This window comes from Rhinolophus hipposideros, assembly GCF_964194185.1.
Source record: "Rhinolophus hipposideros genome assembly, chromosome: 8".
Taxonomy (NCBI): domain Eukaryota; kingdom Metazoa; phylum Chordata; class Mammalia; order Chiroptera; family Rhinolophidae; genus Rhinolophus; species Rhinolophus hipposideros.
This window is the reverse complement of record NC_138054.1, coordinates 44,483,233-44,511,039: the sequence shown is the minus strand read 5'-3', so window position 1 is coordinate 44,511,039 and position 27,807 is coordinate 44,483,233. Positions and strand designations below refer to the sequence as shown.

Here is a 27,807-nt window from a genome sequence, read left to right as displayed (position 1 = left end):
AAATTATTTGCATATATGTTTATTTCTGGGTTCTCAATTCTATTCCTTTGGTCTGTGTGTCGGTTTTTCTGCCAATACCATGCTATTTGATTATTGTCACTTTGTAACATGAATTGAAGTCACAGAGTGTGATGCCTTCATTCTTGTTCTTTTTCTTAGGATTGCTTTGGCTATTTGGGGTCTTAAAAAAAGAAATGTCAGATGACATTTTCGGTTCTGGAATTACAGATTAACCATTTAGTCTTCTAATGATAAATTGAGATGATCAATGCATTTGATAAGGTATGAGAGTTTCAGTTTTTGTAATAATGTAAAGCATTCGTTGCTGCCTTTAATTTATGGCTCAGTGTCATTATCAGTTTTATTTTCCCAACTTTTTAAAATCAAGATGGTTTTTTTTTTTTTGCATTTCGTAAAATAGGAGATTATAAAGGTAACAATACCTCATACAACTCACATGCATTAAATTTTTCAAAGCCCATCAAAGTGTTTACAAAAGTATGTTTTTGTCTGCATATTAACCTGCCACAGAATGCATAAAAGATATTTCCCATTCAGATAATAAGAACTTTAATGTTTATCTGCTACCATATAAATAACATCCTTAGTGCCACAAGCAATGCACTGATTTTTGTGTCAGCTTATGCTATGTATTGATGTATATTAATTCTATATTATACTTCTCCTTGAGGACAAATGTTTAGAATTGTTATTTTCATTATAAGTTGATACTTTGCAGAAGGATTTCACGAAACTGGTAAAACTTTGAAATATAAATCATTTGATATAGTTAATTACGATAAAATACAGTAAAGCAGTTCAGGATGTTTCTATACAGTAATTACTGAACAATGTACTTTCAGTATTTCTTGATATAAGTAAGCATAGAAATGATGTAGTGTGTAATATCAAAGCATTTGTTATTCTAAGAGATTTCTGAATTCACTTTTTAATACAAAATTGATCATACTTGAAATTCAAACATTCTTTTCCCTGATGTACACACTTGATATACATTTTGCTCTTTAGTAAAAAAGTATAAAGAAATTAGAGAAACTTTTAGGAAAAAGCAAAAGAATATCATTCTCATCAGTTTTCTCTGGATCAACAGGTTTATGTGGGTATCTATAACTGTAAAGGAAAACTTGGAAATAAAGAGGATTAAAAAGAGCAGTAAATATGGATACATTGAGGTGGAGATCCATAAACTGTCATCCTAGTTTTGTCACTTAGTAGTTCTCATAGAAGAGCAAAACAGTATATTCTGTTAATACAAAGGATAGGATGAGAAATAAATGTACTTAACATTAGTGACAGAAAACAATAATAGAATGAAAATTAATATCCAGGAGAACTTGCCCAACATTTGTTGAACATTTATACAGTGCTAAGCACTGTGCTATGTGTTGAAAATTTGAAAGATGTATTTGGTCCTTTCAATATTTTTTTGTTTCTGCGGGAGAGATATTCTAAGCCAAGGAGAGTCGTGCAAAAATAGAGAGATGAATGAGAAACTGATGAGTTATGTAAAGTACTAGGAGATTCATTTGTGCTCGATGTATTGGTTGTGCATGTCAAGAGATGAGGTTTGAAAAACAGGACAGAGCTTATTCAAGTAGGGTTTTGTATGCCAATACAATGATTAGAGCGATAAAGAGAAATAAGCCTGATTCAGTCAATTCTGCAAGGAATATTGTCCATTTGATTTTAGCTAATGTGGTCACCTGAGAATCTTAACTCTAATAGGTTATATAATTGCTAATATTTATTAACTTCTAAATTCTTTAATATAATAGTTCATATAGCTGTCACATTAACTCTTTGAAGTTATCCGTTTTACAAATAAGGAAACTGAAACATAAAGGAATAACTTCCCCAATGTCACAAAGCCAGTAAGGTGAGGAGGAAGAATTTGAGCCCTGGCAGCTTGATTCAGAAGCCTTGTTCTTAATTACCATGGCACAGCTGAATGGAGTCCACCCAAACTGGATTGAAGCTTTGAGGATTTGTGATGATATTTTGTATAGGTTTGACTACATGATGAATTCCGGAAAATTTTGCTAACATGTATGAATAAAATACTCAAACCTTTCTTTAAAAAAAAAACAAACAGCTTTATTGAAATATAATTGATTTGGATTTCTCTGGTAGATACCTAAGAGTGGAATTGCTGGATCATAAGGTAGTTCCATTTCCAGTTTTTTAAGATAACTCCATACTGATTTCCACAGTGGCTGCACCAATCTGCAAGAACCGAATAAATCAGCAAAATAAACAGAAATAATCTCAGAGATATAGAGGAAACACTGATGGTTGCTAGTTGGAAGGGGGTTGGGGATGGGGGAGAAGGTGAGGGGTTTAGAAAGCACAAATTGGTAACCACAAGATTGCCATGGGGACACAAAAGACAGTTTAGGGAATATAATCAATAATGTAAAGATTTTGTAGGGTATCCAATGGAAACTTGTCTTATTAGGGAGACCACTTCAGGAATGGTGTAGGTGCCTGATCACTGCACTGTACACCTGAAGCTGAAGCTGAACAATAATGAATGTCAACTACAATTTTATATATATACGTATATATACATATATATGTATATATACGTATATATATGTATATAGTCACAGGATATGGAGTACAGCGTGAAGAATAGAGTCAATGGAATTGTAACAACTATGTGTGTTGTCAGAGGGGTAGTAGATTGGTGGAGGGGGGTTATCACTTTGTGAGGGGTGTAAATGTCTGACTATTACATTGTTTTGTACATGTGAAACTAATTTTAAAAAGTATAATTGAAATCTAATAAACTGCATGTAAATGCACAATTTGATAAACTTTGAAATATACAACAGTGAAAGCATAACCAGAATCAAAATAATGAACATATCCATCACCCCAAAAGGTTTCTCCTGGCACTGCTCACCCACTCCCCACTCAGACAAATATTACTATTCTGCTTTCTGTCACTACTGATTAGTTCAAATTTTTCAGAATTTTGTATAAATGTAATCATTTAGTATATTTTCGTTTTTTGTCTAGTTTCTTTCACTGAGCATAATCACTTTGAGATTTGTCCATGTTATAACATTTATCAATATTATTGCTTTATCTTTTCATCTCTCAGTGGATATTTAAATTGTTTTCTTCCAGTGTTTGGCTATTACAAAATAAACTGCCATGAATATTCATGTACAAGTCTCTGTACAAACATTTAGGGAGAAGGAATATATATGCTTTCATTTATATAGAATTCAACATGAGGAAAAACTAATCTGTGCTCTCAGAAATTGTAATAAATCTTTTGGGAGGAAAGGTAGTGACCAGAAGGATACATGAGGGAAGCTGCTTTTGGACTCTGGAAATACAGTGGTATGTCAGTTTTCGAATGTCTCCCTGGAGGAACATTTCAGTTTACGAACGCCATAAATTTTATGGATCTATGGTATCATTAGATAGTAAAATTCATGCTAAATTTGCCGTTTTCGAGGTTGATTTTAAAGGTCGGAAACAGATTAATCCATTTTGCATTACTTTCTATGGGGAAACCACGCCTCAGTTTTCGAAAGCTTCAGAACTCAAACGGTCTTCAGGAACAGATTATGTTAGAAAACCGAGGTACCACTGTATTTTGTTTCTTCATTCTGATAGTGATTACGTGGGTAACCAGTTCAGTATATAAAAATTCAGCGAGCCTTATGCTTCTTGTATGTATTCTTTTATAGTTATCTTATACTATTATTAAAAGTGAGAATAAAAATGAGGCGAATGAATTGGTTCGGTTCAGTCTCGATGATTTTCTACACGCTGTCTGGCATGTCTGCCTTTTATTTCATAGGCCTTCTCATTAATCCTGTTCTATTACCTGGCATCCTCTTTGTAGTCCTATACCATTGCCTTTATACCTTTTACTGTAATTGGTTGTTTTACTATATATCTTCCTTGTTACACTATAAGCTGTCTGGAAAAAAAAAGATGATGACTAATTTTCTCACCTCAGTGTCCATTGTCTGGCATGGGGCTTGGTACATAGTAGATAATAAATATTAGGATGCATGATAGGAAACTTTCCTTGGTAGTTGCTTACGAACATGCTCAAAGTTTAGGCTCTGTGCCTTCATTATTGGGTTTCTACTAAAAGTTTGCTTCCCCTATTGTCTACAAATTATTGATTAGATTGTGTGGTATTGAAAGTTTTTCTTCCAACCTCACTGCTTTCTTTTAGTATACAGTTTTCAAAATAACAATAATTTCTATTATTGAGAATTTACAAGTTAGCACTTTTTACTAACTTATTTAAGATGCACAACCCAACAATGCAGGTACGCATTTGGTTCCCATTTTGCAAACAGGGAAACTGAGGCAATGAGAAATTAAATAACTTGTCCAAGATCACAAGGCTTGTAAGTGACAGAGATCACATTTGATCCCAGATAATCTAACTCCAGAACTCATGGTTTTATCCATTACAGTCTTTTGTTTTTATATATACTACATTACATCATTACATTACCTTACTTCCTTGAGAACTTTGATAAAATGGTAACTTTTCAGAGTGGCTTTCTCTGACCACCTAATGCTCTCAGTCATGCTCACGCTACTTTATTTTCTCCAGGGTACTTACCACCACATGACATATTGTCTATTTATGTTTATTTCCTTCTGAGACATCTCTCCCCACTAACGCCATGATGGCAGAGACTTTATCTGTTTTACTTTCTGCTGTATTCTTATATCTTAGAATAAGGCCTGCTACATAGTAGACACAATAAATATTTGCTGAATAAATGCTTCATAGAATTGACTTATACTGCGGCACTGTGGTACTATGGGGATGGCAAAGGTTTTTAAATATCATTTTTAGCAGAGTCACTCCCTGCTTAGAATAGAGACCAAAAAAGGATCTCTATTAGACAGAAACATAGACAACATTACACTTTCCATGTACCATACTGTGTGAATTTATTCTAGAAGCAACTTTGCTCTGGCAAAGGGGAGCCAAAAGACAGTTTCTATGTGACATCATATGGCTTGCAGTTTAAAAAAATTTCTCTGATTTCTTCTTTTTTAATTTTATTAAATTTATTAGGGTGACATTGGTTAATAAAATTTTATAGGTTTCAAATATACAATTCTATAATATATTGTCTATATATTGCATTGTGTCTTCACCACCCAGAGTCAAAATCTCCTTCCTTCACCATATATTTGACCCTATTTACCCTCTTCTACCTCCCACTCCCCCTTTTCCCTCTGGTAACCACCATACTCTTGTCTCTGTCTATGAGTTTTTGTTTGTTTATATTGTTCATTTGTTGCCTGCAGTTTTTTATAGCACATAGTGTGAAATCATGTGGTTCTTGACTTTTTCCATCTTGACCTATTTCACTTAGCATGACATTCTCAAGATCCATCCATGTTGTTGCAAATGGCAGTATTTCATCTTTTCTTATGACCGAATAATATGCCATTGTATATATATGCTGCATCATCTTTATCCAATCATCTATCAAAGGACACCGGTTGTTTCCATGTCTTGGCCATTGTGAATAATGTTGCAGTGAACCGAGGGGTACATATATCTTTACAGATAGATGTTTTCTGATTTTGGGGGTAGATACCCAAAAAAGGAATTGTCAAGTCAATGGTAACTCTTTTCTTATTTTTTGAGGAACCTCCGTAAAGTTTTTCATATTAGCTCTGCGAATTTACATTCCTACTAGCAGTGTATGTGGGTTCTTTTTTCTCCACAACCTTTCTAACACTTGCTATTACTTGTCTTGTTGATAATAGTCATTCTAACAGCTGTTAAGTGATGTCTCATTGTGGTTTTGATTTGCATTTCCCAAATACCTGGTAAAGTTGAGCATCTTTTCATATATCTTTTGGTAATTTGTATGTCTTCTTGAGAGAAATATCTGTTCAAGTCCTCTGCCCATTTTTTAATTGGATTGTCTGTTATTTTGTTGTTGAATTTGTGAGCTCTTATGTATTTTGGATATTAACCCATTATCAGAGGTGTTGTTTACAAATATCTTCTCCCATTTGGTTGGTTGCCTCTTTGTTTTGTTGATGATTTCTCTTGCTGTGCAGAAGCTTTGTAGTTTGATATAGTCCCATTCATTTATTTTTGATTTTTACTTTCCTTGCCTTTAAGGTCAAATTCATAAAATCTCTCTGAACCTAAGGTCCATATGTGTAGTACCTACAAGTTTGGACAATTAAGTTTGCAAACTCATCCTAGAAAAAATGCTACATACCTCATTGCTGAATATCACTATGGTCACCTTCAGAGTACTCCCCTTGGAAAGCTATGCACTGATGCCAGTGCCTAGTCCACCCTTCAAAGCAATTTGGGAACGCTTTTTCTGGAATGGCCATCAAAGCTGTTGTTGCATTACCCTTGATGTCCTGAATGTCATCCAAATGTCTTCCTTTCAATATTTTCTTGATCTTCGCATAAAGAAAGAAGTCATTGGGGGCCAGATCAGATCAGTAGGGAGGCTGTTCCAATACAGTTATTTGTTTACTGGCTAACAACTCCCTCCTAGTGCTGTTTGAGTTGATGCATTGTCGTGATGCAAGAGCCATGAACTGTTGGTGAAAAGTTCAGGTCATATAGCTTTTTCATGCAGCCTTTTCAGCACTTCCAAACAATAAGCTTGGTAAACTCTTTGTCCAGTTAATACAAATTTATAATGACTAATCCCTCTGATATCTCAAAAAGTTAGCAACATCGTTGAAACAAGTTCACGAACTTAATTGTCAGAAATTAATTGGGTTTTTTTTCATATATTTTATTGTTTCAGGCCTTATATTTAGGTCTTTGATCCATTGAGTTAATTTTTATTTATGGTGACAAATAGCAGTCTAGTTTCACTCTTTTGCATGTGGCTTTCCAATTTTTCCCAGCATCATTTACTGAAGAGGCTTTCTTTTCTCTTTTGTCTTTTCTCCACTTGTTTTTGACTCCTTTGCCAAAAGTTGTTTGCCCTTACATAGGTGGGTTTATTTCTGGGCTCTCAATTCTGTTCCATTGGTCTTTATATCTGTTTTTCTGCTACTACCATGTCTGTTTTTCTGCCAATATCATGAAGATTTCTCTGGCTTATATGTGGATTATAGAGAGCATGATGGAAGACATGGTAACCAGTTTACAAAGCCATGGAAGTAATCCATGGGAGAAACAAAGCTTTGAACTAGAGCTATAAAGATGGCTCTAGAGATGTGAAGAAACAGATTTCAGAGAGAGTAGAATACATAAAGTTTGGTGAATAATTAGTCATGGGTTTCTGATTTAGGTGGTATCAACTACACAAACAAGTAATAGAGGAGATCTGGAAAGATGACTAATTTTGTTTTTAACATGATAAATTGGAAGTTCATGTGGTATATTCAAAGAAGCTGTTCACTGAACAATAAAATATTTAGACCTGGGACTTACAAGAGCATCTGTGACTCGAGAACTATATTTCAGTCACTAAGTGCATGAAGTTGCATAGAGAAATTATATAGAATATTGCTACAGTATCATCAGCAGGTACATAGCTAGTCACACAATAACAAACACTGTATAATTTAAGCTTAAAAAGATTGTAATGAGAGGACATTGAATAAGTGCAATAATTGACAATAAGACAACAAGTGAAAATTAGAAAACAGGCAAAAACAATTTTAAAAATAACAGTGTGGTATAATGCCATTGTCGCCACCACTGAATGTTGAATGCCACCATTTGAACTGGCACCCTGCCAGCACTGGGTACTGACCACTGCTACTGCACCATCTGCCTACAGTCTCTGTTTGTTATTGCCTTTGTGGCTGCTGCTCAAGCCATAATGAATTCTCCATAGTCAGTAGCTTCTGTGGCAAGTATGGATATGTGTTTGACGTAGATGTCCTGGGTGCTCAATTCACTGATGCCGGAAAGGCTTGAAAACCAGGTACCTGGCTTCTAAAAGTGACATTGATATCCAGCAGGCAAAGACCACCCAGTACACCTACTCGCCAATGTTAGATTTATTCATTGCTATCGCAAGGGAGACTGCATACCGTAGAGAACCATGGAGAATCTCAGTAAGAGGGAGTTAGAAGGGCCATATTGTAGGTGATTGTTAGAGAAGGTTCAAAATGTGGTTGTCTTTTCTGGACTGGGTATTCTCTGAAAGTTGGGCATGTGTTTATTGGAGATTTTAGTATTTTTAATCTATGAAAGCAGGGGAATGGAAAAGAGCTAGAGTTGCCACTGGAGAAGAAGCAGCAGTCCCTCCCAGTAATAAAAGCACATGATCTTTCGTTTTTTATCTCTATTCAGGTATGATTTTGTAATTGTCTTGTTTTTGCTTTGTTCCATCATGAGCATGAAGAGTCCTCAACTGAGGTTGATATTTTGTGAAACTGTTTATGGTAAGCAGGGAAGTACCATGGGCTAAGAGGCAACAACCAGACTAGCTACCAGGTGTCAGCTGTCGGGAGGGGCTTTTTCCTTTCTCGGTAGGCAAAGTTTGCCTCCTACCAAGACCCCTAAAGCAGGAATTACCAGAATGCCAGGTGCTGGGCAGCCAATTGAAAAAATTACTCAAGCCTGTAATTTTCAACTATGAGGTATTATGTTAGTCAACTCAAGCTGTCATTACAAAATACCACAGACTGGGTGGCTTGAACAACAGGAATTTATTTCTCACAGTTCTGGAGGCTAGGAGGTCTAAGATTAAGGTGTCAACCAATTCTGTTCCCTGGCAAGGACACTCTTCCTGGCTTGCAGATGCCACGTTCTCACTGTGTCCTCACATGGCAGAGAGACAGGGAGGTCTGGTCTTTTTCTGTCTTTATAAGGACACTAATCCCATTGTGGGGGCTCCACCCCCATAACCTCATTAAACCTAATTACCTCCCAAAGGCCCCATCTCCCAATACCATCACACTGAGGTATAATTCAATATATAAATTTTGGGGGACACATTCATTCCATAACAGGTATCACTTTAACTCAGGAATGAGCAAACTTTTCCTGCAACAGTCCAAATAGTAACTATTTTAGGCTTTGCAGGCCATAGGTTCTCCAACACACCTGCTCTGCCATTGTAGCACAAAAGCAGCCAGGCAATATATAAACAAATGAGCATGGCTGTGTTTCAATAAAACTTTATTTGTGAGTACTGCAATTTGAATTTAATGTCATTTTTATGTCATGAAATATTCCTCTCTGTTTTTTTTTCAACTATTTAAAAACAGAAAAAAAATCCCTAATTTATAGACCATATAAAAATAGTCAGTGGATCAGATTTGGCCTGCAGACTTTGAAAACCCCTGCTCTAACTAAGAAGCAATATTATTAATGAGTCTGTTGCCTGTAGGCTGATATGGAGATAGAGGAGCCAATGGTATTTATTGGTTCAGAAAAACACATCACATATTATTAGAAAAGAAGTCACCGAATAGAGAGTCCATTACCTCTAGGTCTTGACTATAAAACTCAGAATCTACATCTAATTTAATAGCCCTTACATTAGGAAATAGTGACAAACTCTACCTCCTACTTCAATAATGTTCTAGGACAAGCTGCTTTGCATAAATATTTTAAAGTTTTATTTGGATATATTATATTTTATGTTTATAACAAACTTCTTCAAAGATTTTTTTATCAGTGTTATGCCAGTTTTATTGAGATACAATTGACATCCATCACTGTGTAAGTTGAAGGCATACTGCACAATGGTTTGACATACATATTGTGAAATGATTACTGCAATAAGTTAGCATCCATCAGCTCATATAAATGCAACAAAGAGAAGAAAACAAAATATTGAAAATAATTGTACCTGGTGATGAAAACTTAGAATTTACTATCTTAACTTTGACATATATCATACAGTACTGTTAACTATAGTCATCATGTTGTACATCATATCCCTTACGTAGATTTTTAAAGATTATTTTCTAGGTGATTTCACATGAGAGACTTCATATTTTTTGCATACAAATCCATAGATTTGTTGTTAGTTTCCTGATCTATAAAAAAATGGCATTTTTTGATAATATTCTTTCAAGAGGTAAAATCATAACAAATACTTTCCCTAACAATTCCTTCTCATGAAAATACAATTATTCTCTGATTTTTCTTTTTTTTTTAAATCTGAGGAGTCCTCTGAGATATCTTTAAAGCAGCTAAATTTAGCCTCATGACCGCCAAGGCTAAATCTACCAATGAATGGCTCCCATTAGAGAACCTTACTTATTTAGAATAGTATAAATGGCTCATTATGATTAGATTATAATATGTATAGGGGGTTTGCAGGCAATAAAACCATCAATGTAAGTTGGTATCAAATTAAGATTCCTTGATTGTAGGATGTTTTCCTGAGATAATTTGATATCTGAACCCAGAAATGACATGACCAAATTATTTTGGGGTTACTCTAATAACAAAGATAAATATGGATTGTAAGGAGATGAAAGTGGAAGCAGGTAGACTAGTGAAGAGGCTGTTACAAAAGCCTGGCTTACCATAGTCAAAAAAGTAACGGAATAAACTAAAAGATAAGTAAACTAAGAAGTGAGAGGAGCTAAGGGACTTTTCATCTCTTAAGCCCTAAATCCAAAGTTATCTGATATAAAGCCATCTCTGACATATGGGTCAGGCAGAGGAAATGAAAAGAGAACATACATTTAAGACATGTAATGGAGATAGAATAAACAGATGCTTATAACTTACTAATTTGGAGGGTGATCAAAACAAAGATTTAGAAAGGCTTCCAAGTTTCCGTTTCAGGCTACAGGGAGAATAGTGGTAACATCCATCAAAATAGGGAATAGGGAAGTAAGCGGCAAGTTCTTTCTACCATTGCTTTATTGGGGCACTCAGTCCTTCCTTTCCTTCTAGGAAAAGTGGGCTCCATCTTCCTATTTTTGCACTGATGATTCTCTGTCCCTAAGAATGGGGTCCTGATTACAATTTGACCTTGGAAGCATGGCATTTTGTAGCCTGACACAGAAATAATTCTCTGAACCAGCCTTCTCCATGAGTGAATTGCTCTTGAAAAAAAACATTCTCTCTCTTTTTTGATGTTGTTGGCATTACCGCTAAAGAAGCAAAAAACTTCTCTGATCCCCACCGTGTTGCCAAAAACTGTTTGAGCTATTTCCAGACCATGTTAAATACTTTAATACCTAGGTGAATACCTAGGTGAATGGGGTTTTTTTTGTTTGTTTGTTTGCTTTTTTGCTTGGAATTCCTTTCCTGCCTTCTCCATCCTAGTGATCTCTTTGTCTCTTAAGCCCTACTTCCAGTGCTATCTGTTATGAAGCCATCTCTAGATCAGGCACTGAATTACAAGTTCTCATGGCACTCTACCATCTTCTAGGTGGTATGAATCCCAACCATAATGAACTAATACGTCAATTTTATAATCATTTAATTATTAAATTTTCTGATCGAATGTAAGCTTCCTCCGGGCAGGGCAGGGACTGTGTTTATTTTGCTGATCCTTGAATCAGTGTCACACACATAAAAACCTCATAGTATTCATTATTATTGTTAATCACAAGTTTTTATGACCACTCCCACTGGTTGTGAGGCACCTGAAGGCAACACCCACATCTTAGTCACAACCCTTAGCCTAGCATCTAATGTGCTCAGAAGATGTTAGTTCTCAATGAAAGAATTATTTGGTTAATAAATTTAAAGGGCTTAATTTGCAGAGAATTTATAAAGTGAAGCATCAGTGTAGTATGAAGTAAAGAGTCTCTATCATTAACTTGCTATTTTGTCTACAATGAGAACAATGATATGAAAAAATATACTTTTCTTTCCCATTGGGCAATTAGCTAAATGTTTTTTCCTGTTGACAAAAAGTCAACCTTCCTCAAGAAAATTCAGGTTCAGAAATATGATTTTTCTTGAGAGTATGTTCATGACTCTTGAAGAGTCATGAACATGACTCTTTTAAAGAAAGATTTACTTTATATAAATATAATCCATGATTAATAATGCAATTAGACTTCTGTATCTTTTACAGTTCTTTGATTGAAATGAGTTTTCATTATAGGCACATTTCACAATGATCTCATTTAGAGTAGATTTCTTGCCATTATTTCTATTGTGTAGTCCATTATTTCTGATAGCTATCATATTATATTTCATTTTAAAACTCCTACGTGCTGATTGTCATAATCATATTTTAGCATGATAATCTTTATGCCAAATTATATCCATAGGGAAAAAAAAGTCTTCGTTAAAGCCAACCAGAAAGTTATACTAAGTAAAGTTTGTTCTTAAGTTACTATTTTAAATATAGAAAGCACACATCATTCCAAATACTAAATAAAATCTAACTATATTTCTATGTATTGATAGACACTATGAAAATATGCCAGTAATAAAGTTTTTAGCATTCAAATGATAAGGGAAGAATCTGTAGCAATAACTTTATATAAAATAAAAATATCTAGTTGAGTCTAAGACACATATTATTTTAAAGAGAAACTGAACTTAGAGAAAAAGATTTGTGGAGCAATTTTCTTTGAAGATATAATAAATGTAAAAAAGAAGAGGAATATAGATTAAAAATTATTAGCATATTTACCTGATTTCTGAAACTATAAAGTAATAAAAAGTAGAAAAAGCAGAATATATATAGATTCACAGTCATGGTTTCTGAAAAGCAGAAAATATAAACATCAGAAATCACACCAAAATTCACACAATAATTTTTGCAAATGAAGTTTTTAAAATGGGAAACTAGAATATTGAAAAGTCAAATATGGAAAAGAAAAAAAAACGTAAACCACTTTTAACCCTAAATTATTTGTAGAAATGTTTTTCTTAAGCTATGATTAACATATAAAACCATGCAAATACTTTTGTATATATTTTCTATTTCTTTTAAAATTATTTAAAGTGTACTTTATCTCTCCTATTCGCAAGTGCAAATTTATGCTTAATTAAATACTAAGATATTAATTTCTTTGAAAAAGTGTGGTGTGTCTGATCAGACTTCTGAGACCTAAGAGAGCTCTATTTTTGTGTTAGACCTGCCACCAACAAACTATGTGACACACTCTTATAGGTACCTAACAGTGCAATAGAATGGATGTATTTGGAAGGATGCTGTTGGCCATAAGAAACAGAATTCTTAGTAAAAGTGACTTTTTAAATAGTAGGTATATTGTTGCCTATAACAGTTTCAAGATAAATGGTTCCAGAGTTGGTTTCAGTAGCTTAATGATTTTATCAAAAGCCAGGTCTTTTTTCAGTTTTTTTATACTGTTATCCCCACTATGTTGGCTTTCATCCTTGGACTTGTTACCTCATGGTTGCGTAGTATCTACTGCAACTCCAGACACCAAATTCTCATCCAACCATGAAAAAGAAAAAAAAAGGAGGACAGGTGAAAAATTTTCGTGCCTCCCTGCATCATTTAAATCAACAAAGAAATTCTTCCTGAGACTCTTCCCCAAAAGATTCCGCTTCCTGTTCTAGTGACCAGAACTGAGTCATCATTATGTTCATCTCCTAACTGCAAAGGTCTGCCTACTGACTATCTGGCATCTCTAGTTTCTGATGCAGGGCAAGGAGTGCTGTCAAGCAAGAAAGGGGAGGGAAACTACAGTTGCCTGGGAAACCCACCATGGCTACCTGGCAAATTATTTTCAAAGGCCTTTGTCCTCTAAGGTTCAAATTCTCTGACATGTTAGTCACACGATTGCATTCATATTATACATCAGAGTATCAGCAGTCTAAGCCCAAATCTACATAGCAGTACATGAATTGACATTCAGAAAGCCCAATGTAACAAATAATACATTTTTATAGGCTGTATAGGAAGAAGCAAGGTGCCTAAAACACCTGTGTATGTGTGTGTACCTGTGTGTGTTAAAGGAGTCTCTTAGAAAAGAAATATATTGTTGTTCCCTGCTCAGTTATCTATAGAAGTTTTAAAATAGCTTAACTCTGCTTAAGTATTCTTTTAAGTAGAAGTAAAATGTCTTCATGAGTATATAATGTAGGTTGCAATATGTTGTAGTGAAAAGGAGCATCTTCATAACTGATTATGTTTCACATAACCTTTTGATTGGACTGCTGCAGTGTAAGCATTGAGCTTCAGTTCCAGGGGTACAGCCCTCGGCAGATAATATTGTCATGGTTCCTGCTTACATGGTACCTTTTCACCACAAAGAACTCAAAAACCCTTACAAGCAAAATTTTATCTTTGCTGCATTGTTATACAATTAGTAATGCACAATAACGTTTGGCCAGTGGGAAAATTCATGTACAGAGTGAATGAATGATTGGTTTTTGATTATATACCCAAAAAGACTATATAGAGGAATGAAATTCAGGCTTATAAGAAGTAGTGCAGATATAATGTGATGGTTCAGTGTGAGGTCGGAGGGATAGTGGATGGGGGGAGGGGGGTTCACAGTGTGAGGGATATAAATGATGAACGTCTAAGTATTACCTTGTCTTGTACACCTGAAACTAATAAATAAAAAAAATAAATAAAAATAAAAAAAATAAAAAAATAAAAAAAAAAGTAGTGCAGAATTTGTCTTAGATCCCGTTGCTATTCTTCAGATTCTGTTTGTCACTTTAAACTACTTCATTTAACAAGTATGCCTTACTATATAAACTAAAACTATTCTTGACAGGTTACTTGTGAGCTTATTTCTTCATATAGAATCTTTTCTTCATGCTGTGCAGTAAATTGGAGTAAGTAATTAGAGGAAAGAAAAATTTTCCAATAAGACATCACAAAATCAATTTAAACCTTTAAATTTTAAATATTTAAAAGGAAAAAAGTATTTCCAAAGCAAATACTCGAAATACCTGACAGCTTGATGCCAATTATATATTTTAAATGTTTATTCTAATAATTTAAATACTGCAAGGAGGAAAATCTTAATTGAGAAACATTAACAAACTTGTCTAAAAAATAACGTCTTCACAGTATTTTTTGACAAAATAATAGATATTTAGTTTGCTTACATATCCTTCTGGAAGATTTCAGGAAACCAGTTGACTTTTTATGTTGTTGTTGTTGTTAGAGGGAGTTGAATTGAAATGTTGTCGTGTATATAAAAATCATTATCAGTGACATTAGTTTAAGCTATTATAATAATCAAGGGGAATTTTTATATAAAGCATTTGATAATGGAAATTATGTTTTATCTGCCATTGGACACTAGATTTTTAATTTTTCCTAGTTTTAAAAGATGATAGGTTGATGTTTCTTTAACATGAGGTGTGCAAGCTGTTGTGTTTTTAAAGAATATCAATTCCTGGGCATTCTAAAGTTTAGTACTTGTGCTATCAAAAACAATTTGTTTCAAAATTTATAATATGAGATTTATTTAAAGAGAGATTCTTAACAAGAGAATATTAAAATGCAAATGTCCATTAAACATAGGACATAGATGAAAGAAAGTGGAAAGACAGTGTATTCTTACTCTAAGTTTCAATAAGAATGATGCATCAGACAGTAACAGCAGAAACGAGTTTTCTATCCTTGTGCCATGAATTGTCACTAATTAGAGAGAGTATTTAAGTGCCTTCGAAAGACAAATTAAAAGCTGGAATGTAAAAGCCAATAATGCTTATTAAGCCCATGCCAAAAATTTGCAGAATCATGTGAAACTCAGCAAACCCAAGTTACTGCACTGGGAATTTATGGGCAAACAACATTCTTGCCAACTTTATATGGTTTCAGAGGTAATTGTACATTTAAATACATAAAACCTCTGAATCTGATGAAAAGAAAATCATAGATTATATAATTTTATCAAAGTGACAGATGCACCTAGTTATGGCATTATTTTCCATCATTGTTCCAACTGGAATCTTTTTTCAGTTTTGCAACTGGATAAATGCTATAAAGTAATAGGATACTAGTAAGGACTTAATATTCACAAATGCAAGCAAATTACAGTATTAAAAATAAATGTTCCTGAATTCCAGTAACATGTACCCTAAAAAAATGATCCAAATCTGGCATACTTGTTTTTGTAAACAAAGCTTTATTGGAACACAGCCAGGTCCGTTTGTTCACATATCATCTGTGGTTATTTTTGCACTACAAGGACAGAACTGAGTAGTTAAGACAGAGACCATATGGGCAGCAGAGCCTGAAACACTTTATATCTGGCCCTTTACAGTAAAAGTTTACTGACTCCTTTGTAGGTTAGAGTGAGCTGTAGACCACATACATTCCATTTAATAAATAAATAAATAAACAAATCAGATCTACACAATGGTCAAGCCAAAGAAATCAGGCCAGGTTTAGATTCCTGGCCTGTGCTGGGAGAGGAGATGATTCTATGTTAACCTTCTCACCGACTTTCTGTGTGACCTTGAGCAAGTCACCAATTCTCCTCTCCTGAGAAGTGAGCATTTCCCTTTACTGAGGTTGCAGTGAATAATGCCAAAGGTCAAAAAACAACATGGTCTTTAAGACAACTGTAAAAGGCAGGCCAGGGTGTCATGACTAAACCAGCCATAAATGCAAGGAGAGACCGAAGTGAATGTTGGGCACTGAAGTGATCTGAAATTCTAACAGCTCAGAATTCCAAGTAGACAAATGAGGATGATCTGATGAAATTGAAATACTCATAAAAAGAAACTTAGAGACACGTAGGCCTGTGTTTTCATAACTAAGTATGTATGTGATTTCATGGACTGGCATAGACAAGAACTTAATTTCATCATCTTTCAAAAAAATTTTTTTAAGCATTGTCCTCATCTAAGAAATGTACTATAGGAAAGAAAAGAAAAATGTTCTTGGTCACATAAACAGGAAATAGTCCAAACTATTTCCATCTGTTAGAGAATTACAATAAACATTTTTATATTTGATCTGAGAAGTCCTGCCAACAAGAAATCTATTTAACATTTTTTCAGCAAGTTTTGCCAAAATGCACTGGCAATCTGAATTTTTTATTTTTTTTTTTAAATCAAGCAACACCTGTAAATCCTTAAGATAACTTTAGGAAACTCTGACCTAGACAATCTCTTAAGTTATTTCCAACTCTGAAAACCTTTCCTAAGTATTTTAATAACTAGCTCTTACAGAGCATTTACCATGTGTTAGGTACTAGCTATGTGTTTTATTTATGTTAAGTATTTTAGTCATCACAATAACACTATGATATAAGGATTCTTATTGGCATTCCCATATGATGGATGAGAAAACTGAGATGCAAAGATGTGCTTAAATTTGTTGAAACTCAAACAGTTTGTGAGTGGTAGAACTGGGTTTCAGACCCAGGTAGTCTGAATCTAGACTCCATGCCCTAAACTACTCTACACACATAGTTTTGTTGCTGTATTTCAGATATTCAGAGAAATGAAAAACTTACCTAATATTTCTTTTATTATTTGAATTCAAACAAACAAACAAACAAAAACTATCGTTGGAAATGTCAGAAAGTCAACTTAACACTAGATTTATCCAGGAACTGGTGAACCTCAGCTTTCATCCATCATGCCTTCATCCATCATGCATATTCCACAATACGTGAGATAATGTATATTCTTGACAGTATTCATTAAAACAGGCCTATCAGGATATCTCCCTGACAAATGTAAATTGTAGATGCCTGGTAGAAATTGAGTGTTGTGTCTTTGTAAATATTCTACAATTCATACTTCTCACTGGTAAAAATTCATTCATACATGTATGAATATCTTCATTAAACAAACACTGATTGAGCTATTTATGCTGTGAATAAGATTGCCAAGTGACTTGCTCTCATGAAGCTTCAATCTACCAGGGCAAAAACACTTAGGAAACAAATAAAAATATGATGTTTTTCAGTGGTAAGTGCTGAGAAGAAAATGAAACAGGGCAAAAATATATGTAAAGTGAAGTCAAGAAGGAGAATTTACTTTGGATGGTGGGGATGGACTTGTGTCATAAGGAAACTTATGAGCTGAGATGAGAAAGAGGTACCAGCTCTGAGATTTATGGGAAGAATATCATAGGCAGGAGAAACAGCAATGATAAGAGTATCGATTATAGAAATTTTACACATTTCTACAATTTTTACATATATAATATGACCATAGGTTGGTAAACATTATTTAATACAACCGTTTCATTAGAATTTGCTCCATTAGATAACCAGGTGAACTTACAAATGAATCTAAATAATCAGCAAAATATTTTTTTAATTAAAGTTTATTGGGGTGACAATGGTTAGTAAAGTTACATAGGTTTCAAGTATACAATTCTGTAATACATCATCTTTATATCACATTGTGTGTTCACCACCCAGAGTCAATTCTCCTTCCATCACCATGTATTTGATCCCATTTAAGCTCATCTACCACTCTCCCCACCCCTCTTTCCCTCAGGTAGCCACTAAACTATGGTCTGTGTCTATGAGTTTTTGTTTCTTTGTTTGTCTTGTTCCTTTGTTGCTTTCAGTTTTATATCCCACAATATTTGGTTCAGCTAGATAGAGATCAAATTGTCAATATTACTGACTGAGAACATGGCCCAAACTTGTGACCAAGTCCTAATATTTGCTCACTGACCTATGGTGGTGATCACGTGTTCAAGACTGGTCATTTGTAAGGGGAAATCACACCAGTGGGATCCTAGTGGGGAAAGAAAGATAGGCCCCAGACTTGCACGTGCTTACGGTAAGGAAGAAGATGCAGTCAAACGAGTACATCTCTCCAGCAGGCTGGCTTGAATTGCATAAAGACAGGCCACAGGGGAGCCTGCCTAGTATAGTAAGGAGGTAAACAAATGAGGATAAGAATTTCACCCTCCCCCAAATCAGTAAGGTGAGGAGATAAAGACCTGAAGTATTTCTCTAGGCCTTGAGTGGATCTCAACTCAAGGTGATTTTGTTCCCCTCACCCCAACCCAGGGCACATTCAAAAATATCTCTAGGTGTTTTAGTGGTGAGAACTGCAGAGGGTGCTACTGGTAACTGGTGGATAGAGGCTTTGGATGCTGCTAACCATTCCATAGTGTACAATACAGCTACATCCCAGAAATCCCCTTATCCAGACATGAGGGTAGGATAATAGGATTTCCTACAACAAACTCTAATGGGAATTTTTAGAATTTCTTTGAACCAAAATCTTTTATATCCTTTAAGGATATTATTTTCATTGTTTCTTTTAATATGTGCAAATTCCTGTGATTCATATAACAAGGTTCTTCAAAACCTCGCTGAAATGTCACGTCTCTTAAAGTTTTCCCTAATTACTGAACTGTTAGGTGTTCCTTCTTTTGAGCTCCTATGGCAATCTATACATACTTTTATTCTAGCACTTATCACCCTATGAAGTAATTATTCATTTAAAGGTCATTCCCATTTAGAAAATAAGTCTTCAGAGTAGAGACTGTGTAGGATGTGGTAAATAGCATCTGAGGCTCACAGTAGGCTTGTATATTCAAGAAGTGACATGTCCAAAATGTCAGTAGTTCTGAGGCTGAGAAACCCTGAGGCCCAAAAATCTTTGTAACTCCAGTGTCCACATGGGACCTGCAATAAGAAGCGTAAATTGAGTGAATGAGGGCCCAAAAAGAATAATACTAACATAAAAATGTCATGAGTTCTATTTTATTTTTCTGACAAAGTTTACTTGCTTGTATCCTGATGAAATTACAAACCTACTGCATATGTTCATCTAAAAGGAACATGGTTTTCTTGTTTGTTTTCTTGTTTTGTCTTGTTTTTGGACAATTTGAAAGAATGACTATAGTTTAGCAAAGAGCACCTGAACAAGAAAAGCAATGTTATAGAAGGCTATGTTACAGACTGGTTGAAATCCTTTTGTTTAATGACAGTCACTTTGAAAAGTGTAAAATGTAAGAAATAATATTGAATGACATCTTCAAAAACAAAAGTAGAAATGTAATAATTTTAAAGCTATAAGATGTAAGTAGTCATATTGGAAAGACAACTTCCAAAACAGAAGTAAGAATATAATGATGGGAGGAAACTTTGGTGATAGTAATTAAACAATGATGGAAACTAGGATTATAAAAATAAACGGAAATAAAATTGAAATAGAAGGAAAGATATTTTAAGTAACAGAACATAAGCTTCAGGAAATAGTTCACAAAACCTCATGGGAAACCATTTTTATTCCAAAACAAGCAAAAGAAAAAAATAATGCTGCCTGTTCAAAATAATGGAAAAGGAATGGTAGGGGAGCTATGTTATACATTTAAAGTTTCTAGGTATGAATTTATAAACTCAAGTTTTCAAAAGCAGTAGCCTAAAACTACTAGGAAAAGAAAACGGCTTAGTAGTGACATAGAGATTACCTATCCCCCACAAAAGAAATCAAACTTAGACTACACTAGTAGAAACATAAAAAAAAATAATAATACTTTCTTTCTACATGGTCTTCGTCAGCCCACATCTAGAGAATAGTGTTCAACTCTGAGGTCCACCTGGTCCTCAGAGATAGGAAGTGTTTCGGGTTCTGTAATCCATATGGTCTCTACTTAATTCTGCTATTGCAGTGCAAAACAAGCATAAATGTTAACAAATGGACATGCCTGCATTCAACTAAAGCTTTATTTATGATAATAGGAGTGCCAAATTTGGACCTGGCCCTGTTTTGGAAGAGAACTACTGGTAAATTTTAGGTCTAAATTAAGACGATCCAGGTGTTTAGGGATCTGAAAACCCTATCACAGAAGGGATATTTAAGAGGTCACTAATATTTAGCTTGGAAAAAAGTTAAATCCTATAACTAATGAATATGTTTTAGTATACTCAGGTACAAGTTATCACTTATTTATTCATTTAATAAAATTAATTTTGTCTTGGTCATCAATCACTAGATCTGAGGGGAAAAAAATCTGTTTTGTTTCGTTTCGTTTTGTTTTGATGATACCCTCATTAGAGTTCAGTGGGAACTACAGGGTTCATAGAATCCAGAAAATTGTGGAAGGGCCTGTGGTCTTCAGCCCCCAGTGGTTCTCACTAGAGTATGTGTTGCCTAATGCTACAGAGTCAAGTCAAATGCACTTGTAGGTGGCTCTGTTACTCCCTGTGGTCATTTCACACTCACTTACTATCTCGGCCACTTGGTCCTTCTCCTTGACTCCCAAGGCCTTGGTGCTCATTGTTTGCTTGTTGGACATGTGGTCTAGGAACAAGATTTGCAAGAATTTGCCATTCTTCAGTATCCCAGGCTCAGAATAAAATCTGATTCTCTTCTCATGGGGCCCACCCACTTTTCTGCTACTACTGCTTTTCTACTACTACTGAGATGTACCTACTCAGTAGTAGAGGTTTGGCAAGAGGTGAGGCAGATCCTCACTTACAGAGCTGGTTGGCATGGTTTTACAACCTCTGGGTACTTGGTGGTCCCATAAAGGCCCTTCTGGGCACCTTGAAACATATTTTAAGATCTGGTGGAGAAGGGCATATACATAGGAAAAAAACTAATCATTAAAGGAAGTAAGTGATAAATGTCACATAAACCATGGAAAAGAAAGCAAATGATATGTGTGTTAAAAAGCAGAGATAATTTTCAGGTACAGTAAATAAGAAACATCACATTTATTTTTCAGACCTTTATTTCCAGTTGAGAACTTTTACCTGAGCTCCAGTCATACACACACACACACACACACACACACACACACACACACACACACACACTGCAATGTAAAGTCCTTTGGGGGCAGGAGTTTTTGTCTCTTTTATTCACTGCTGTAACCCAGACCCCAGAAGATTATCTGATACATAATCTTATGATAACAGTTGCTGAGTGAAGAAAAGTTACACACATTTTTGCATTTCTGAGTGCCTGACAGTGTCTGGATTATAGTAGTATTTCAGAAAAATCTCCATAAGAAAATCGCTATATCCATTCTAAAGGTGAAAGAACTAAAATTTCTAAGAATTGAGTTAATTATGCCTCTGGAATTTCTGTGTAGTCAGGACTTAAGCACAGCATTCAGGTGAATGGGGAGAGAAAAAAATTGACACAGGAAAACACTATCTTTTTTATGTTGTATGCTGTACTCGAGAGTGGTTTGAGAAATGCTTGTGTACACAGCATGTGCTAAGGTACCTCGAACCTGGCAGCAACTCTTGCCCAAAGTTTTGCAAGTATTCAGAGCTGTAGCAGCTTCCAAGCCAATATGTTGAGGAGACAGTGAGTAAAACAGTTTGTCTATAATGGACATTCATTTAGGAAAGTAGAAAATGACAAGATTCACAATGAAATTGTGTCTATATTGTGGGGTTGTAGAAGGCTTTGCTAAGAATTGGATTCATCCATTGGTTCCCAAAAATATAGATGTGGGGGCTCCTCCCTGTACCTTCTCCTGTTTCACAAGCTTCCCAGGTTGTTTTTAAGCAGCCAACGCTATACTCCAGCTATAGACTGGCATTTGGCAACATGGTAAGCTACTAAAAGTTTTCAGGTGCCAGTTTGCATACATTACTGTATATTTGCAGTTTACTTCTCGCTGAAAAATACCCCCATTTCTGTGCACTATGCAACCAGGTAAATCTGACATGGGGATGGATGGAATGTCTTTTGGTGTAATGTGTCATGCACTGCCTCACAACAGTATTTTTCTCCATCTGTTACAGGTCAATGCACAAACTGGCCCAGCTGGAAAGACTTGACCTAGGCAATAATGAATTTAGTGATTTGGTAAGTGAATGCATTTTCTAAACTTGATAAATACACCTCAGGACATTATTTATTTTGCTCTGTCTTTGTAGCCTGTGGTATTAAATCAGCAAGTGCACATTTGCTTTTGCTAAATACAAAAACAAAATCTGGGAATTAAAGTGATTGTTTGACTACATATAATAAGCCACAGAGAACTGAGTAACATTAGGATTCATTGGGGGAACAAAGAAGATGCAAATTAACAGTTTTGAGCACCAACTATGTGGCAGGTACCATGTTTAGGGTATCACAAATGTTATCTCATTTAATCCTTATTTGACATGTTGCCATGTTAACTTTATGGAGATGAACTCAAAGTAGTCACTGACTTACATAGCTTTTATGTAGCTGAAGAGGAATTCAACCAAGACTTGATTAATTCAAAAACCATAGCTTGCAGACTTCTGCCTTAGAGGCTTCTTAGTTGAGGGGAGAAGCCAATGGTCTTCTATTTCGAATTGGACTGTAAGTGTCTTTCTAGTGAACACATATTATGACCTCACTGTCATCAAAATTGACAGAATCCTGACTGCTCCTTTCTAGGCTTAAGTTTCCTTTAAAATTTGCCTGAAGACTAAAATCTTAAATGCAAGTTAGAAAGCACATACTCAAGCAGACCCAGCTTTCTTCATTCAGAAGTCTTCCACTGGAACATCTTCAAATTTCAAAAATCCAGTTCATCTAAAATGTATTTTAACTATTTTTAAATTAAAAACATTCAAGTAACTAATCAGCTTTTCTGTCCCAGCTACCATGTTTCCCCAAAAATAAGACCTAGCTGGACCATCAGCTCTAATGTGTCTTTTGGAGCAAAAATTAATATAAGACCCCATCTTATTTTAATATAATATAAGATCCAGTCCAGCTAGGTCTTATTTTCAGGGAAACATGGTATGTTGCTAGTGATGTGAATTTATGTAAATTGCTCAACCCCTCTAAGCCTCATTTTCCTTTTGTATAAAATGGAGATTATAATGGTTCCTCCTTTACAGGGTTTATGTGAGAATTAAATGAGATAATACATATAGGGGCCAGGGAAAAAAGCGATTGTCAGTGAGTGCCAATGTATAAGGATGAGGAGGTGTAGTTTATACTGCATCTGGAGTACGCAAAGAAAATAACTTGTTTTGCTTTAACCACAATTAATCTGATTCTCATCCTACCCTCTATTTGCTGTTTATTGAAGGTAAAAACTGACCTTTTTTCATCTGTGGTTAAAAGTTTAATCTGCTTTAAAAAGTCACATGATTCCTTTAGTTGTGTTCATCTTCCTTGGGTACAAATTCTGTCTCTCAGGTATCCTTTCACCTTCCCAGCTTTTCTCCTTAAGATGGAATTTGGGTCTGTGCAAAGGAGGCTACGTGTCTTATTGACCTGAAGGAAAGAGTGCTGGTTTTCGGAAGTGTGCTGGCAGCACATGCTGGCCTCTGGGCTGGTGTCTGCAACTGATTCTGCCTCCTACATCTGCAGTTCTGAACCTGTGGTCAGTTCTTTGGGCTCAGGCAATATTCTCTGGGAGCACTGGCCATATCCCTCTTGCTGGGATTGCCACCCCTCAGCTCTCATTGGCTTGAGTCTCTGCCCTGTCTTCCTTCCAGCACTAGGCTTAACAGTCCATCCCCTTGTTTCTGTTGTGAAGGTAACTCACCAGCCATCACCCCAATAGTGGTCAGTATACACGGGCTCTAAGAGTCTACATGACATGCAAACCGAGAGAGGCCAACTAAAAATCAACCTCAGAGCCTCCCTCTGCCTGCTACATTGCACTGCTAAGTTTGCCTCTCTTTCCATGCACTCAGCTTGGTTACAGGGCAGCCTGCAATGTGGGCTCAAACAGATATTATAGCAAGAGGACCCAGTATGTAGTCTAATGTACTTCTGGCTTTTTAAAAGCAGATATGTATTAATGTAGGTGGAGGGATTGGTGAGGGTGGTGAATAACAGATAGTGGCAAAACTAGTTTATAGAGGTAGCTTTAAATTAGTTGTTAAGCTAAGATCTGTCCAGGCTTCCATGAAGAGATGTAGCTTGGTGCAGTAGTTAAAAAAACATGGACCGTAGATTCAAACATCTGAAGTTTGACTCTCAACTCCATGACTGGGTAGCTGTGTACCTTTGTGTCTGTAGCTCACTCTCTATCCTTAGCTTCCTCTTTTGTAAAATAAGGGTATGAATCTCATCTATCTCATAGGCTTTTTCAGATAATTTCATATACATGAACAATATATATCTCAATGATTTCAATTCTGTCAGGTATATCATTTTGAAGTCTTTCATATGGATAGTTTATGAATCAAGGTTTTACTCTAAATATTTAGATAAACAAACATAAATAGACCATGTTTGTTTTTTTTAAAATAGACTTAGCAAAAGTAAATTTAAAATATATATTTTTTCATTTATGCTTCATGGTATCTAAGAAATCATCATGCATCTAAGCAGAAACATGTTTTATTTTTGAACTCCCAATATTTCATACTAGTCTCATAAAATATACCTTTTTAATTTTTATTTTTTGGCATTTTTCCTAGCACCCTTTATTAGATAACATTCAGTTATTTGGAGGGAAGGACAGGAGAGTATAATTATGGAAATTCACATTTCTAATGCTATTCACTTTTAATCAAATGTCTGGCTTTTATTAGTCACATGTGTAGGACAAGCTATTGTTTCCCTGGCAGTATAACCTTTAATGAGAAAGGAAGAGAATTTGCTCTGATAAGAGGCCCCTAGAAATACTGTCACATAGAGGAAAAAGGATTGAATTCTATTCTGTAGCTAGATATTGACACCAAGGAGATTACAGTTAGATGATTCATTTTGTGTGACATGGTAAAGAGACAGATGTGGAGAAAAAAATGACAATAAGTAAATAATTTTTAAAAACAAAACTTTAAAATTAGAGGCTGGCAGCAGCATAAAGAGAACAAAAGTTTGCTTAAGAATCAGTGTAAAATCCCAAATGAGGTTTGAAGTTGAAATATATACTTAAGGAAGCCTTTGTAATCATGAAAAATTCTAAACAACAGGAATTATCTTACGTTTTTAATGACAGTACGACCAGAAGATACTGAGCAAACTTCTGGGAACATAGTAGATTTCTTTTCTTTTCTTTTCTTTTTTTAAACTGTTTCTCTCATGGTTTGTTTTTATCAATATGAAATTAACCAATATGCATTTTTAAAATGAGGTGAGCCTCTGTAAAGCTCCCGTGGAATTTACAACTAATCGAACAACAATAACTCCACAAAGGACTCTCTGCACAGCAGACAGGCAAGACAAAGAGGCCCACTACTGAATTCACCTAAAGGTGGGCGAATCACATGAGCGGGGGAGGAGGGAAAGGGGAGAAGTGCTGAGACGGAGCCGCACAGGCACAGGGCGCAGACCTAGCTCAGTGCTCTGAGCTTGCTGCATCCCGGAACTACTGCAGCTGCGGGAGAGGGAAAAACTCGGACTACTAGGGCTCCGCATAGGGCCCACAGGGCTCAGGGGGCAGCATATAACATGGCTCAACCCAACGCTCATGGCAGAGACCTCAGAGAAAAGACTGAGGGAAGAAGGCTGAAAACGGTAGTTTAAGACCTCACTGCAGAGCCCACCTGCCCGGTGCTAGAAGAGGAACAGTAGCAGTGTCAGATCAAAAGAACAGAAAATTTGCTGTTCTGAGAACTGAGGACCGCAGACACAAATTCGCAGCCCAACTAGTTCCGGCAAAGGGGAGGGAGCTGTGGAAGCATGACAGGCTGTGGTGGTGGTCGCCGCCATTGCTCTGGGCCACCTCTAACAACTCACCCCGCCCCTGGCCCCACCAATCTGGGCAGATCCCTGCAGGAGGAAACAGAACTGCTGAAACATACGGGCTCTGAATCTGGTGCAGGAAGAGATTTGGAACTTCAAAAGCTCTCCACGTCCCACAGGGACATGGCGCCCTATGACCCAAGCGAACTGTTAACAGAGGAGAAGCTCATTTCCCAGGGAATCCCCCCATTGTATGAGAAGCTAAAATAGTGCAGAGAAAACATATCACTCCTGTGTGAGAGAGAGAAAAAAAGCTGCAGTAGGAGAGAAAATTAAACATTCTACCAACAAGTACTGGAAAACAAAAGAAAGACCTGTTCCTATCAAACTGTTGCAGAAGCCACTCCTGTAGATGTCTAGAAAGAGAAATAATAAATCAGTAATTGCCTTGAATAACCAAGGCAACAAGACAGCTCAGAAAGAAAGTGAAAAGTCTCCAGAAAAGGAACTTAAAGATATTGAAATATGTGACTTAAATGACAGAGAATTCAAGATTGCAGTTCTGAGAAAAACTCAACAAGATGCAAGAAAGCACAGAAATGCAGTTTAATGAACTCAGAAACACAATCAAAGAACAACATGAGCATTTTACGAAAGAGATTGAAATCTTAAAAAAAAACCAAATAGAATTTCTGGAGATTAAAAACTCAATAGAAGAAGTTAAGAATGAAATAACCAGCTTAGGTAGTAGAGTTGACCAGATGGAAGAAAGAATCAGTGACATCGAAGATAGAAACCTGGAAATTACACAGATGGAAGAAGAAAGAGACTTGAGACTTAAAAGAAATGAAAGAATTCTGCAAGAACTTTCTGACTCCATCAGAAAGAGCAATATAAGAATAATGGGCATACGAGAAGGAGAAGAAAGAGAGAAGGGAACAGAGAATATATTCAAACAAATTGTCAATGAGAACTTCCCAAACTTGTGGACAGAACTGGATCCTCGAATCCAAGAAGCAAATAGAACACCTAATTACCTCAATCCCAACAGGCCTTCTCTAAGGCACATTGTATTGAAGCTGTCTAAAATCAATGACAAAGAAAGAATCCTCAAGGCAGCCAGGGAAAAGAAGACGGTAACCTACAAAGGAAAGCCCATTAGATTATCATCAGATTTTTCAGCAGAAACTCTACAAGCCAGGAGGGAGTGGAACCAAATATTCGAACTATTGAAAGAGAGAAATTATGAGCCAAGAATAACATATCCAGCAAAGATATCCTTTAGATATGAAGGAGGAATAAAGAACTTTCCAGACATACAGAAGCAGAGGGAATTTTCTAATACACGACCTGCATTACAAGAAATACTAAAGGAGGCTATTCGACCACCATCAACAGGGACA

General features: G+C 35.7%; 1 protein-coding gene across 7 annotated transcripts in view; it reads left to right on the top strand.

Annotated features, from left to right (window-relative positions):
- LRRC7 (leucine rich repeat containing 7) overlaps positions 1 to 27,807 on the top strand; it is a 467,042-nt gene that overhangs the window by 277,811 nt on the left and 161,424 nt on the right. For all 7 annotated transcript variants that reach the window (XM_081056903.1, XM_081056902.1, XM_081056900.1 and 4 more), the window contains one exon: positions 22,579 to 22,642. In XM_081056903.1, coding sequence (XP_080913029.1) covers positions 22,579 to 22,642 — 64 coding nt within the window. The remainder of the gene's footprint in view (positions 1 to 22,578; positions 22,643 to 27,807) is intronic.